We start from the raw sequence: 16119 nt of genomic DNA, 5'->3' as shown, positions 1-16119 counted from the left end.
CTACACTGTTGGATGTTTCAAAGAATTTCAGTATTATTCTGCGACTTAAGTGAGACGTTCGACTGTGTGAATCATGAGATCCTCTTGCGAAAACTTCAAAAGTATACTGACCTATAGCACACTTCAGTAGGATCAACCCATACGGTCAGTTCGGTAGGAAGCCTGAGGTCCTTGTAGCGCAGCCCGCATTTGAGGGCGGCCATCTCTAGGGTGAGGTCGACGGGATTGAGGCCGTTCACACGGATGCAGCGGTAACCCTGGCCCTTGCTGGGCAAGTCTGGGAACCAGTGTCTCTCAAACCTGAAATAATAAAAAAGAAATTTTAATACAAATGAATAAGTTTACAATGAGAAGAGTGCATTGTATAACAAGTGTGGTATAAGCAAATTTCTAGTGTAGAAGTTAGATTGTTTCCTCTTGATTTCTTAACTTAATAGTCCTATAGTTGAAACTTTTGGTATGATACTCAAATCACAAAACAGTTATCATTGGTTAATGGTAAAATTGTTTTGTAAATTTGTCTTATAGCTGATTAAACAAGATCTTCTAAAAGTTTTAAAGGCTTAAGCTTTCCTTCAAGCCTTTAATTTAACTTAAATTTTTTGCCAGCTTAGCATAGAAATTGATGTTATTTAAAAAAATTAAGAACAGAGTTCTTTGTATCAGCTATTAACAACTGATATTAAACTTAATACCTCATTAAAACCCAGCCTCACTTCTCCACACATAGAACATCACGATGTATTTACCAAAACCATGTTTCCAAATAATACAAATCAAGCCGAGAACTTGATGCTTCGATTTCCTCTACATACGCGACAACTTCCTGCCCGGCGGCGAAACGGGCGCATCCAAATGGAAACCGTTGGAAAGCCAATCGCGTCTGAACACTCCACCGGAGCGGAAACAGAATCCAATTGGATTCGTGGAAATTGAAAATTTCACCCTGACGTGAAAAGCTATCAGCGGTCATAAACCAACCTTTATAGGCAAATTATATTGGCTCAACCGGAGTCGAGGGATCAAGAGGTGCAGCAACAAAGGTCAGTTCGGATTATTACTGTTATTATTTCGTAAACGGTGTTTTGTAAAACGGACTTGAGGTTACCTTTTGTAATAATGATTTTTGTGAGCGATATCGAAAGGTCGTCCGCCCGGTTCCAAATGAACAATAGAAAAAAAGGTTAAATACTCTTCTCGTTTTGAAATCAGGTTTGACGATTATGCACAAAATTTCAAAATATCTGCGGGCTTAAAGTCAAGTTGTCTCGGAGGCCAACCAGTAAATATTTAAGTGAATTATCAGTTTTAGCAATAAAATGGCGCCTTGTGAGCAGTAATAATTATCATTTTACAATAGCATTCACCGTTCTGATAACAATATACCTACATAAGTGTGTAGTGCGGAATGTAGTTAAACACAATAGGTAGTTTGAGGCATGAATCAAATTATTGGGAAATTTATTTTTAAAAACATTTGTAAACTTGTGGGTAATGCTTTAAAAAAATCGAATTACTACTACTAGAAATATCTTTTAACAATTATCCCAATTTATTATTTATTCACAATTTATTATTGACAGCTATGCTGTTCTAAGTATAGACCTCTTGGTCGATCATGTGACAAGCAGGGTTACATTAAATTGGTGAAATGAACAATGGCAAATAAACATATTCTAACATTTTGATTTATTCGTTTTAAATTTTAAAGGTACCGATAATAACCTTGGAATAATAAAACACTAGTTTTAATTGCTTTAAAATTTATAAAATATAATTAAACCGATTTTATTGCTACAAAATTAAAATCTTGATATGTGGGGCATGCTGGTGGCTGACGACAAAGACAATTGTATTTACAGTTGTGGTCTTCTATGTGAGGACTACATGACAAAATGTAATTATAATTGTTTTATTGCAGTAATTGGTGCTAAAAAAAAATAAATGTTTATCCTGATTCTCTTCTATATAATAGTAGTGAACTTTATGTAATAGGCTTTAGATATCATTTACAGTTGTGTTCTCCTATTTGGCGACCGCGTGATTTGGCACGTGACAGATAATTTTAGGTATTTTCCAGTTTGCCATAACCTAAGATTAGTTTAAATTAGTGACAATGACCTAGGGTGGCGAATAATACCGATTTAATGGTAAATTGAATGACATGCATTATCCAGATGCTCAGAATATCAAACTAATATATTTTAAATTAGAGAAAATATTTAATTGCATAGAACAGTAATGATTATATCTTTCAAGGAAATTCTTCAGTAAGGTAGATACAAGATGCTTTTGACATCGCCTCCCCTTTCTTGTGACCACTTTAACCATACAGCCAGTTGCATTCTTGTATGTTAAATTAACAATATTCTATTTTATCACTTCAATTCGATTCAAAAACCTGCAACCATGTTTTAAAGAGTTGTATCATAAAACATGTTTATTTGCTTCAATCGCCATACTATTAATTATTAATACTAACTTTTTTTAAAACTATCAATTTTCAATATTTTAACATAAACGTGACAAGGGCACACTCTTCACGCCACTAGCCTACACTAGGGCGACATTTTAATAACACAGGACAAGGGAGTAGACCACCGATATATTTATAGGATAACATAGATGACGTAAAAAAGAAAGTTCTTGTACTTTAAACTATAATTTAAGCTAAAACTAAATACTCATACTTTTGAAATAACTAATTAAAAATGTAAACATGTTTACACAAAAAGAGAGTAAATGCATGACATTAAAAGGACATTCTACTTTGCAAACATATATAAGATTCAAAAACAACACCTGGATAACTGGGATATATTTTTCACATTCAAAAAATATGTGATTATGATCGCCTAACTTCAGTGGTAATACTTTTATCTTATTAAGATGAGCTGGATAAACGGCAGGCCCAAATTTCATTCTAATTATAGTAACTATAAATTTAGATCTTTATGCCAATAATATAAAGGCATCTTAGGTACCAACTTACAATATCTCCAAATATCATTTCATTTAGTAAATAATGTATGTTCTGTTATTGCCGTCACATCACTAAATCCAAGTGAGTCTAGTAGAGGAATTCCATTACTAATACTATCTTATGCCAGCTTGTCAACAACTTCATTTCCTGTGATCTCTATATGAGCCTTAACCCAAAAAAAAATTTATGCCTTTTTCCATCAGATTTATAAAACAAATAAGTTTTTTAATTTCCCTCTATATGATTGGATCAACTTTGTATGGCCATGAGTAATATCTTTTCTCAATAAATTATAGCACAGACCTAGAGTCTGACAAAATAACAGAGACATTGTCATTCTATTGCAGTATAAAAGGAAGTGCTTCTATAACTTCGCTTGAAAAGATGCTGAACTTTGTATGAACTTATATTGACATTTTATATTTAAAGAATGAATGTAAAACTGCTGCTCCATTGCCTTCTGCAGTTTTTGAAGCATCCATATAAATATGCATGCCTTCATAAAAACGGAATTTTTTGTACCGATGGAAATCAAATGGAATTATAGTATCTAATATAGGATAATAAATGTCTTGATAGACCTCGCTTAACATGGGACAGTTTGCCAGTATTGTTTGTTAAGTCATGGGTATTTATTTGATTAATTTTATCTAGTAAGTTTATGTCCAAAAATATATGCTTGATAAGAATTCGGAACCTAGCATATTCCTTCCCAATTGGAGTGGTAGTTCTAACGCTTTTACTAATAGGGCATTTAGGAGCAGAACATAGCACCCAAACAAATGTGTAAAGCTTTATATTGGATGAGATCCACTTTTAGGTGATCCATAAAAAACACAACCATAATCCAGTACAGAATGTATGCACTTGCATGCTCTTTCACATTTGGAAATAATGTGATTATGTGTTTCTTCCATTAAGATTATTCCTAAATACACACAACCGCAATGTCTAGGGATAATTTAGAATTTTCTTAATTTTTTTTTTAATTTGTTAAAATTTTATTTACTTGCTATAAATATAAAAATATCTAGACTTTATCCTTATTTTAGACTGCTTAAACCACACTGTACATTTTTCTACTTAATTTATTTATCTCAAATAAATAAACAAATACACATATCGTTATTTATTGTCTTGAATTCTTTTACCAAAAAAAAGTGTTTGCGTTTTTTTGGAAAAAAGTTTGTTCATAGAGCTCAGTATAGTTCTTGCTAACCATGCAGCGCAGACATTTAACGAGAGAAGAAATGATACGAGCGGTGGGCCTTTTAGATGGTGGTATGACGCAAGCACAGGTTGCAGTGAACATGGGCACTACTCAAAGCGTAATTTCACACTTATATGCACGGTATCGAGAAGAAGGCGATGTGGCGGAAAGGCATAGAGGTCGCTTACGTATTACAACCCCTCTACAGGACCGCTTTTTACACTTAAATGCTCGAAGACGCCCCACTGTAACAGCACCAGAATTGCAAATCATGCTACAGCAAGTGCATAACGTTGAGGTTTCAGCCGATACTGTACGCCGACGTTTGCATGAAAACAACCTACGTAGTCGTCGGCCTTTAAGGGTGCAACCGTTGTCCTGGGGTAATCGAGGAGTACGACTTTTGTGGGCGGAAGAACATTTGTTGTGGCAAAATGAAAGTTGGGCAAATGTGCTGTTCACTGATGAGTCTCGGTTTGGAATTTACCCCGACTCAAGAAGAGTTCGCATGTGGAGAGAGCCTGGAAACGCAAACCGCCTGTGCAATGTCCAGGAAGTGCATTCTTTTCGTGGCGGAACCATCATGGTTTGGGGAGACATTAGTATTGGAGGAAGAACAGACCTCATTTTATTAGAAAACTTTTTAACTGGCAGATTATACGTGGATCAGATACTGGCACCTGTTGTTATTCCGTATGCAGCAGCAATTGGTCAAACCTTTGTTTACATGCACGACAATGCCAGACCACACACTTCAAGGGTTGCTAGAGAGTTTCTAGAAATGAATAATATCGATGTCTTACCATGGCCACCTCAATCCCCGGACCTAAACCCCATTGAACACATGTGGGATATGCTTCAAAGAAGAGTTCTTCGTATGGAAAGACCAAGAGACAATAGAAGAACTTTGTTTCTGACACTTCAAGAAGCCTGGAAAGAGATACCCCAAGATGATATTGATCATTTAATTCTAAGCATGCCCAGACGATGTCAAGCAGTTGTGAACAGTCGTGGAGGTCATACAAGTTATTGAATATTGTTTTTGTTTATTTTTTGTTAATTTAAAATTAAGAATTAAATTTTTGTAAAACCTAGTTTCTCAACAACTTTAATTTTTTTGCATTTTTTTAGAAAAAATATAAATTATTTAAAATTTTTTGGGTTTTTTTATTACCTTATAAACTACTCTTAAACTTGCAAATAAATTTAAAAAAAAAGATCATATTAAAAAATATATATACAAATTTATTCAAAATATCCCTAGACATTGCGGTTGTGTGTATTTCACTTGGTTGAAATAAGGTAATTTAATACACAGATGGAAACAACACAGATCGTGCAATGTATGTCCTGTCTAATGTAGGGCGAAATGTCCATGGATTAATCAATAATTATGGACATACTCTGGATGATAATTTTGTACAAGCAATAGGATTTTAAATTATCTTAATCCAATGGAGATTTATTAGCCGTATTGTTAGTTTGCCTGAGTCTAATGGATAAATTTTTTTGAGAAGCTATTAGACACATATTTTCATATGTAGACATCCATTACTGGTCAAAAAATGTTTCTTTATTTTGATGAATATACATAACATACCATGGATTTAAGAAAACCTTAATGCCATGGCTTACAAAAATTAGAAACCATTTTTGATAAATACTAATCAAAATCCATTAAACTCATATTTTTATAGATCCATCAAACGTTCATCTTTTCTTAAAAAATGTATAGGACATACTATGGATTTAGTTATATTTCTAGCCATGGATTGAAAAAAGTGAAAAGCCATTAGACCAATAGAAATGAAAAGACATTGGACTTCTAGAACCGTTAGACATGCATCTCTTGTCGAAAACAGCATCTTCATTTTAATGAATATATTGGACGTCTTATGGCTGTACGAAATTATTTATCTCATGGCTTAAGCAATAAAATAAAAAGTCATTGATCAAACATTAATAAAAAACCGTTGGACAATGGACAATTCCAATGGATGTGTTTAAAATGAGAACCAAGCTAGTACTGTTTATTGGACCTGTTTTGCAACTGTATGGAAGTCTCATGAACTGTTTTCACCGAAATTTTTGTTATTGAACCTCCATCCCATTCTTTGTTTCATAGTTATGTGGAAATATTATGGATGAGGAAAAGTTATTTTCTATTTTATGTATCGCTTTGCATCAAGAAATTATCTGTGCAGTGAACAATTTTATTTAATGGTCATATGGCCGGGTAAATTTGTGCCATTTGTATATTCCTATGAACATCCAATGGTTTTTTTTTTGAGAAATTAAACGCAAGTCCACTGGACACTCATATTTCAAAAAATAGGAAACCTTTGAATAGATTTGTGCTGTCTGATATCCAACAATTAAAAATTGACATCCCCTTTTGCCTCTCCCAATTTTCAACGCCATTGGGTATTTCATCAAGAAAATTACACTTTTCCTACTTTCACAGTAAAAAAACATTATTTCTATATATAATGTGATACACGTTTTCGGCTCTCAGGAGGTGATTTTTATTTTCGTTTATTTTCCTAAATTTCATCACCAAACAACTGCTTAACTAAAGTAGAGACTTGCATTTTTTCAGCAAATAAAAAAGAATTTTAATATCGAATTCATTCTGAAAAACTTCCTGCCTGTATATTATCCCCGGTGGAAGCTGCTCTTTCCAACAATTTTATAATGTTTCCCAACAATAAACTTTTTTAAGTAAAAACCCATAATTCTTCACCAAAAAAAAACCCTCTTCTAAACTTTATCTGTATCAACTACACATGCCAGGATATCGACCAACCAGTTAAAATTCGTTACTCAACAAAAACCCCCTAAAGGGATCACAGAAGAATTTCAAACGGGAACGGGGGGCGATAAGGGCCATTTAAAAACAGCTGATTCCCTTTAACGACTCTAAGGTCTGTTTGTAATGAATGGCTGGGCATGTGGGAACAACTGACTAAGGGCGACGGCGCGGCGGGCCTAGAGGGGGTGAGAACAACGTTATACGCGTTCAAATCGAAACACGTGAAATCAACAGGATACAGGATGTCCTTGTGGTAGGGTGCGGCACATATGATTTAACATATTTAAGGGCGTTCGAGTATAGTTATTCCAGATGAATAATATTGGGGTTTTTAGTTGTAACAGTATCGATTTTTTTTGTTTTACGTGAATGTTTATTTATTTATCTAGAAGCAGCCCCACAGTAAACAATTAATAGGGCTGGCACAACATTACATGAATAAATAAAGAATAATAGTTAATCTAAAGTACTGCGAGAGTATAATTATATAAGTTACACAACTAAATTGTAATAGCACAGCAATTTGCAATGACAAAGAAAAATTGTATATATGTATAGCAAATCTTTAACTGTTGGAATGAATCTCAATCTCAATCTATGTCTTTTCAGTTTATTGAATATTAAGAAGAATCCATACACTGGTGATGCTTGAATAAACTAGGACCTCTTTGAACGCCAAGATGGTATGATATACACGGACGCATTGATTGATTCAAAAATTTCCTCTGCACACTTACATATCTCTGATGTATAGGTGACCAAATAACAGTTAAAAAAAGCAGTAAGATGTTCATTAATTTCAAATTTTGCTTGTTTTAAAATTATCTATAAGAGCATCTCTGACCTGAAGGCTGAGCAGCACAAACTTGTTAAAACTAGATCGGGATACCTCTCAATGATGTTATGCACCTTATTAAGCTGATTCAGGGATGTTGGCCAAAAGGGGTTTTCAATATTCGTTTTTTTCAATTAAGGTTATGTATAAAATTAAAAAATAAATGGTATTTATTTCTAACTGTATTAATGCTATACAAGGCCTTCCTAAAGATAGTCGCCCATAACACAGACGGAAGAAGGAAAACTACCAATAATCCTTGATGAAATTATCGTACGCTTCCTAGTAGACGCGTTGAATAAGATTTTTTACATTTACATTATCCGTATTTATATAGAACGTGGAAAGATTTTTTTTTGTTATTGTTCTTTTAACTTTGAAAAAAATGCAGACACGTTTTGCAAGACAAATGATTACTGTCAGCGAATGACATCATCGCCTAGATGTCGTTACACTTTGAGCAATCTTGGCCATTTTTATTACTTCGCTAACAAGTAGTAACCGTTCGCTGGAGGTTATTGTTATTGCCAACCACGTACATACAATATGATTTTATGCATTTTAAGCATATAGGAGTCGCAGAAGAAACTTAGTATAGTCTTTTGTTCCATTATATATATTTATAAATAATTTGTGCTAAAAGTACATAGTCAGAGAGAAAATAAGTTATTTACAAAATATTAAAGAATAATTTTATTACGTAATAAGCGAGTGATTTCGTTTTTCATATGGACAAAACTTTCATTTAAATATTTAATTCTATTGTTATCGATCTTTAATTTATTATACATTCTGGTCACGTAGTACATACTAATCCTACTTCCCGCTTTATACATTAAAATGTCAGGATTATCGATCAGTTTGTGACGTTTTTTGGTATTTAAATTACTATTTGTATGAAGGCTGTTGAAAAGTGCTTAAAAACTGTAAGCCATATACCTGTAATTGCCGTATAACGACATTTAGACGTGGCTTTAACTGACATATTAACATCTTGTGTCAACATGGCGTATATGAGCTCCATCTTGAAGAAAAAAGTTGAGGTTAACGTTTAGGGGCTAAAAGGCGTTATTAACATTCTGAAATTGTTTTTAATGTTTTGTTAAATTTAAAACCATAAACAAGCAAGTCTGACAGGCAATCAATTGTAATTTTCAATTGTAAATTTACGCGTGCGCAAGAATTGGATTTTGAAATTACCCAGTACGTTTTTTAAATTATTTAAATAATTGTTATACTGTTCCAAATTTCAAGGGAAATTGACCATTCTATCAACATCTTACTTTTTGATACATAACTTCAAAATAATTTAAATTTATCAGTAAAAAAACATTTAAAAAGTGTTGGTTAGAAAAATTGGTATGTTCATGACACTACTAGAAATTTGAAAATATTAAGAGCGTTCCCTTTATCTTGGATCACCCATCAGTGCGCTTTTTTGTTGTTCTATTTTTTATTGTAAAATATTCAAATATTTGTGGTTTACAATCAATACGAAATTAAATTAGAAAAAATATAAATTACAAATATGAATCTATACTGTGAGTGCTTCAATACCACATGACCCTAAAAAAACTCGTTTCGATATGAATCAGAAATCGTTTCGTACAATTTTTTTTTTATAAAATGCTGAGAAGTAAAAATCCAATGGGCTAAAACCTGGACTTCTTGCAGGACAGGGCAAACATTTTTACGTGCAAATAAAAATAAGTTTTTATTAGTTCATTGCAGAATTGGAAAGAGAACGATAATGAACGCATAATATGCAAATGTAAATACGCTAATTATTATTCCCATAGTTTTTGTACTGTTTTGATCTTATTTTGTCGTTTAAGTTGGTTAATAAAGTTTATTTACGTTGAGTTTAATATTTTCATCCATAAAGTCTAGTTTTTAGCTATTCATCTTGTTTGAGAGTCCATTTACGTTAATTTATTGTAAATCCTGTAAGTTTCAATTTTCTAGACTTTTCTGTGTACTTGCTTGCTTTGACTGACTCTTTCTCGTAATTTTCCATTCGTGTCCATCGGTAAAAATAATTAAGAAACTTCCAATAATTTCCAAATTATTCCTTTATAAGGGATGGCATTTCGTAACATTTTAATAGACAGTTTTGTTGTTTATCTTGGAAACATTTAAACGACAGCCAACGCCAGTTAGGTGAAAGGTGTAATCTGACGTTGTCAATAAAACGAGTGTGTTCCTGACATAAAGCTAGCTAGCGAGTTTTTCTGACAGGAGTGAGTTCCAACAATATGATAAAAGAGAAAGATAATGTTAATTAAAAAAAAAAGTATGTAACGAGTGTTAAAAAAAAATAAGAACCTTGTTTTACTAATTTTCCAAATAGTAACCAGTTTCATAGAAAAGGGTGACTGGGTTAAGGCAAAAACCAAAAAAAAAAGATAGTAGGGTGGGATCCTGGGGACTAGAAAATGGATGTACTGTAAGTGTTGGTCAAAAGGTCAAAAGTGCCTCGTTTCCAACATATAGGGTGTTGAAATTTTTCGAAAAAAAAAACAATTTTTTTCCTTTGTATTAAAAATTTAACGAACTCTTAGGTTTTAAATGATAGGTGGTGAGGCAACTTTTTGAGAAATTGCAGGTGATTTGAGCTGTCGAGGGACGGAGTTCCAGCACATGTGTTAAATTTTTTATAAAAAATAAGCCGCTACAGTTTTTGAAAAAAAAAATTCAAAATATTTTGTTCATCTTTAATAAAACAAATCCCTTGCATTTTTGCGCTCCGACGCAGCGTTTTCGTGCAAAAAAATTAAATCCACACAAGGATGATCTGTTGGTTACAGGTGTTGCGTAGATAAGCTGTTCCATGGCGCCCCAGACAAAAAAGTCTAAGAGGTGTCAGATCAGGTGACCTTGCTGGCCAAGGGACTGGACCACCTCTACCAATCCACCTGGTGTTGTCGGTCTGATCTAGGAAAGCCCCCCTTACAGTACAAGCGAAATGCGCTGGACAGCCATCGTGCTGGAACCAGAGTTCTTTCTGATCTCTAATATTCTTTCTGGCGACATTATTTGCAATTGGGTATGGTATCTCGTTCTTCTGCAAAAATTGACTTTCGATATGTACACACTTTATTATTGTTATTATTTATTTTATGAAGAGTACCATCAAAAAACTGCCTAAAATATTTGAGTAATAAAAAAAAATAATAAAATAAAAATTATAAAATAAAGAACTTTGGTATGGATTTTATTTTTTGACCAAAACGGTGCGTAGGACCACAAAATGCAAGGGCTGTATTAAAAAGAAACAAAATAGGTATTCAGAAAAAAAATGTTTTTTTCAAAAAAACAATGGCGTACCTGTGATTTTATTTTTTTGTACCAAAACGGTGCGTCGGACCACAAAAATGCAAGGGCTGTGTTAAAAATAAGCAAAATAGGTATTCCGGAAAAAAAAATGTTTTTTTCAAAAAAACGTTTCTGGACAATTCAAGTTATTTGCAATTTCTCAAAAAGTTGCCTCACCACCTATCATTTAAAACCAAAAAAATTCATTTAAATCGCTTAAAACGTTTTTAATAAAAAGGGAAAAAAACAGAAAAATTTCAACACCCTGTATTTTAGAAACGAGGCATTTCCGACCATCGATGTCCTATCTCAAACTACTTTTTTATGGTTCTTGTATATACTGCAGCATTTTTGACTATTTGAAAGGGGACACCCTGTATTATAAAAAATTAAAACCAATTATTTTTGTCTCAAACGATAAAACGTCGAGTTTTAAAAGTGTTTTACGGAAATTATCTTACATTTTCTCTCTCTGTACATTAAATAATATATCATCCTGACTAAATATTATATTAAGTATGTCTGTATATTTTCGAAATTTATTAAAATATTCCGGAAATATTCTCACAATATACCATCAGGAATGGACTATTGAATTAGAGAAATTAGTAATATTCGCAAAAAAAATATATAGAATATCCAAGTCTGTAGAATTTTCAGCGTTTGTGAGGCACTACTATAGAGGATTTGCTGTAGTTCGGATGTACAAGAACAAAGGCTAGACAAATTAATTGGGCCGTAAAAGAACGCAGCCTTAAACTACATAAATCACACACACCTAAGAATCTATTATAAGGCCATTGTATATCATATTTACCAACATATAGAGAAATCCACATATAATTAAGATAAGCAATCACACAGTGCCTACTCAGGTGATGAAAACGATGTTTTTTTTCTAAAAAACATGACCAAGTATGGTGTTTTTTATTTTGCCTTGATGTATTATTTGTTAGGCAAATAGATCCATTGCAAAAGGTAAATGACATGAAAACGTCCATGAGCCTTCTTTATAAGTACTGTGTTTACCGAATACAAAAATGTCCAACTAGACAATGCATGTTTGTTTTTTAACACGTATAAGTGCGCTACATGTTTTAGAATGAAAGTCTGAATTGGAAAATCCTTAGTATTGATAAAAATTCCACGAAACAAATATGATTATCTGTAATGAGGTGATCAAACATACCTTTGTATGACGACAGATAAAATTAATAATCACTCGAAACCCTCACATAAAAGTGAAAACAAACGGACGAAAATAATTCAATTACCTCGTATCTCTGGCGTATAATCCAATTTGCTCGAGATAAAACTCCGAAAAACAAGTAAATTAATTTAATAACGTCGGCATGTGTTTGTAAATATTGCGGATTTAAGCAGACAGATTGGGTCTTTTCTTTTTAAATTAAAATTGGGCACAAGAACCTTTCCTTTTAGCGACGCAATAAAAGATATAAATAAAAAAGCACAACCGAGAAAACTCTCGCGTGTTTACCCGCTTACCCAATTTCGTGTCTCCCTTGAAAACTCAAGGCTGTAAGCACGGCTACCAGCGATGGATGACTTTGGACGATTTTGCGAAACCGACGAAAATAAAAAATATACAATTTTACGCAAGAGACCACCGCCATTATTACTCAGCAGACAACAAGAAGAGCGCAACCATCCATGAAACCCACTTGTGAAATCGTATGATATCAACTCGCCAAATTATGTTGATCAGGTTTTGGTTTTGTTCCTTTTTTTTTCTTAGCGGTTTGCTAATTCACTTTCGGGGCTTATATTTTTTAAAAGGATTCGGTGAGAACCACTTTGTTCTCTTAGAAACTCGTGCAAAAGGGTCTGGCGCAGGGTGTCTGAAATTCGAGGGTGACCATTGGGATCTCAGAAACAGAAAAAAGATACAAGGTCGCTTAAATTAAATGAAGTTGCTTAATTTGGTGCTTATTGAAATGCCGGAATATTTCTTGAGAAACCGAAGATTCAATTTTTTTTTTATTTCACTCATTTACTCTTATAGCGCTGCCTATCGGGAGCATACCACACCTTATTTAAACATAAATTCTATTTTAAATATGGAAAGGAGATGAAGAAAATTACACATATATGCCTTTATATACAGGGTGAGTTTTTTAAAGTGTTACAATGCGATATGTCAAAAACGGCTGCAAATTTTTTTTTGACATTTTGGTGACATTTCAAGTATACCGGGGGGCACTTTTTGTGATATTTTTGACATTTGTCCCTTCACCCCCCTAAGAGGGGGGGAGGGTCACTTCCTTATTTTAAATGGAATGACGTGTTTTTTATTCTTAAATACGAATCTACATAAAATATGAAGTCTGTTTACAAAAAATTTTTAAAATTGCTCTGCTGGTTATGGAATTATGATCAAAAATGTTTTGATTAAATTTAAAAATAATTCGAATATTCTACTACAATGAAAACAAATTATTTCCTACTTTTTAACTATTTATCGTCTATGTATTATGCCTAAGGAGCTGTTCGAAGTGACCGCATTCGACTTCCAAACACTTTCTTATCCTTTCTTGACATGAGTTTCGTACCCGCTATAACATTGCTGGTGTCACTAATGAACAAGCAAAACGAATCCTGTTCTTCATGTCCTCTGGAGTTGTAGGTGCACTAGCCATTACTTTGTCTTTTATAAATCCCCATAAAAAAAAGTCGAGGGGGGTCAAATCTGGCGAACGAGCAGGCCAGTTGACAGGACCACCTCGACCAATCCACCTGTTTTGAAAAATCTCATTTAAATAAGTACGGGCCTGTATGGCATAATGGGGTGGAGCTCCGTCCTGCTGAAACCATACGTTAGGATTTAAATTTTGGTTTAGTAGTCGAGGTAACTGATTTCTTAAAAAATCTGTGTAGACCTGTCCATTTAAATGACCTTGGAAAAAATGCGGACCAATAACTCTATCCTCGAAAATACCACACCATACGTTCACAGACCAGGGATGTTGATTTGGTACAGTTCTCATCCAGTGAGGATTATTTGCTGCCCAGTAATGCATGTTGTGCCTGTTTACCTTTTAGAAAAACAAACAACCAAAACTTGAATATGTTCTAATTTAAATAAGTTAAATCTTACCTGCCCGCAATTATTAAAAGAAGCCTCATCAGAAAAAATAACGTTTCTCAAAAAATGGTTATTTTCATGCATTTTTGTTGAAATCCAAGTGCAAAAATTAATGCGATTCTCAAAATCATGTCCGTAAAGCTCTTGATAAAGTGTAATGTGGTAAGGATGAAACTTGTACCGGTGCAGAATTGTTATAATTGATGATTGACTAATTCCAGCATCTAAAGCAAGCCGCCTGGTACTGATTTGAGGATCAATAGCTACTGCTCCTAACACAGCAACTGCCTTATTTTCATCTGTTTGCGTTTTAATCCGATTTCGTCGTTTACTTTTTAGACTACTAGTCATACGACTTCTGGTCTCCAGTCTCTTAAAGGCCATATGAGATTTTGGAATATCCGGAAACCTCTCGGCCCACACTACTGCAGCCTCCCTATAATTTTTTCTGCACTCCCCCAAAATTAACAACATATCTACTTCTACACTGAAATTCGCTTCCATTTTTTTCTTTTTAAACACAATTTACTTGTTAATAACACGTCAAAATTTTTATGTGACACTGCTTGTTATGTTGCTATGGAAATCCTACTGTTACTAGGATTTTCATTTCCATCCATACTAGTAAAATAAACAGTAGGATTTCCATGGCAACCGGCTGTTATTATGGTAAAATATTCGAATTATTTTTAAATTTAATCAAAACATTTTTGATCATAATTCCGTAACCAGCAGAGCAATTTTAAAAATTTTTTGTAAACAGACTTCATATTTTATGTAGATTCGTATTTAAGAATAAAAAACACGTCATTCCATTTAAAATAAGGAAGTGCCCTCCCCCCCTCTTAGGGGGGTAAAGGGACAAATGTCAAAAATATCACAAAAAGTGCCCCCCGGTATACTTGAAATGTCACCAAAATGTCAATGTCAATTTATATAAAATAATAGTCGGGTCAACCCCCTTATTTAAATAAGTTATTTACTACTCTCTCTCATTTACACAATACTCGTAATGTTGGAAATTTTAGGATACCTCAACATAGAACAAGTAACTTCCACAAGTCATTTTCGGTTGTCGGAGTTACAATGTGGAATAACTTGCCAAATAATATTAAAGATTTGTCACTTAATAAATTTTACACCAAGGTTAAGCAAATTTTTCTCAACTCCCAACGAGATGCCTAGTAGTATGACTAGTAGTAGATACCTAGTAGTATAAACTGCAAAATCAACTAAGACCAAAGATAAGCTGGCCTGTTCAATCTTACTTTTGTGGTTCTCTTTTGTCTATTCTTGTTGCCTTCCGTCGCATGCCAGCCAAATTGCTTTGCCATTTTTTGTTTCTGCCCTTTTTAGTTTTAGTTTTGTTCTTTTTTAGGTTAATTAGGAATTTTTTTTTGTGTTTATTTATAATGTTTTCAAGGCCTGTTTCACGCAAATTGCGCTATCGGTTTTGTATAATCGCGAAGCAGTTCCTTTTACCAAAAATTGTCAATTTTTTTTTCTTATGTACCTAATTATATTTATAACTATTTTTTTGGTAATAAACTTTTTTGATTTGATTTGATTTACTTTATTAATAAATTGCATTCTTTCTTTCGATTCCTGTTATTGAAAAGATTTTCAATGGATTTAAAAAATGTCGATTCTGTCAAATGCTTTACAAAAATCTCAAAATTTGGAATTTCTGATTATTATATTATTGATTTTCGTTTCATATGAAAGGTGATGAGTTCCTTTACCAAAAAGATTATTTAATGTTTCCTTGTATGTATATTATACAGCCGTTTTGGGGTTATCAATGGATTAAAAAGAGTCTTCATACTGCCAAAACCTTCACAGAAAATAAATTTTAAACAAC

At 33.3% G+C, this 16119-nt stretch overlaps 1 protein-coding gene across 1 annotated transcript in view; it reads right to left on the bottom strand.

Annotated features, from left to right (window-relative positions):
* The window catches only part of LOC126739912 (protein BTG4-like), an 86504-nt gene that overhangs the window by 30683 nt on the left and 39702 nt on the right, over positions 1–16119 (bottom strand). The window contains exon 3 of the mRNA XM_050445738.1: positions 112–300. Coding sequence (XP_050301695.1) covers positions 112–300 — 189 coding nt within the window. The remainder of the gene's footprint in view (positions 1–111; positions 301–16119) is intronic.

The sequence above is a fragment of the Anthonomus grandis genome, chromosome 8 (assembly GCF_022605725.1).
Source record: "Anthonomus grandis grandis chromosome 8, icAntGran1.3, whole genome shotgun sequence".
Taxonomy (NCBI): domain Eukaryota; kingdom Metazoa; phylum Arthropoda; class Insecta; order Coleoptera; family Curculionidae; genus Anthonomus; species Anthonomus grandis.
Note: the sequence above shows the minus strand (reverse complement) of the source record. Positions and strands in the feature narration are given on the sequence as shown.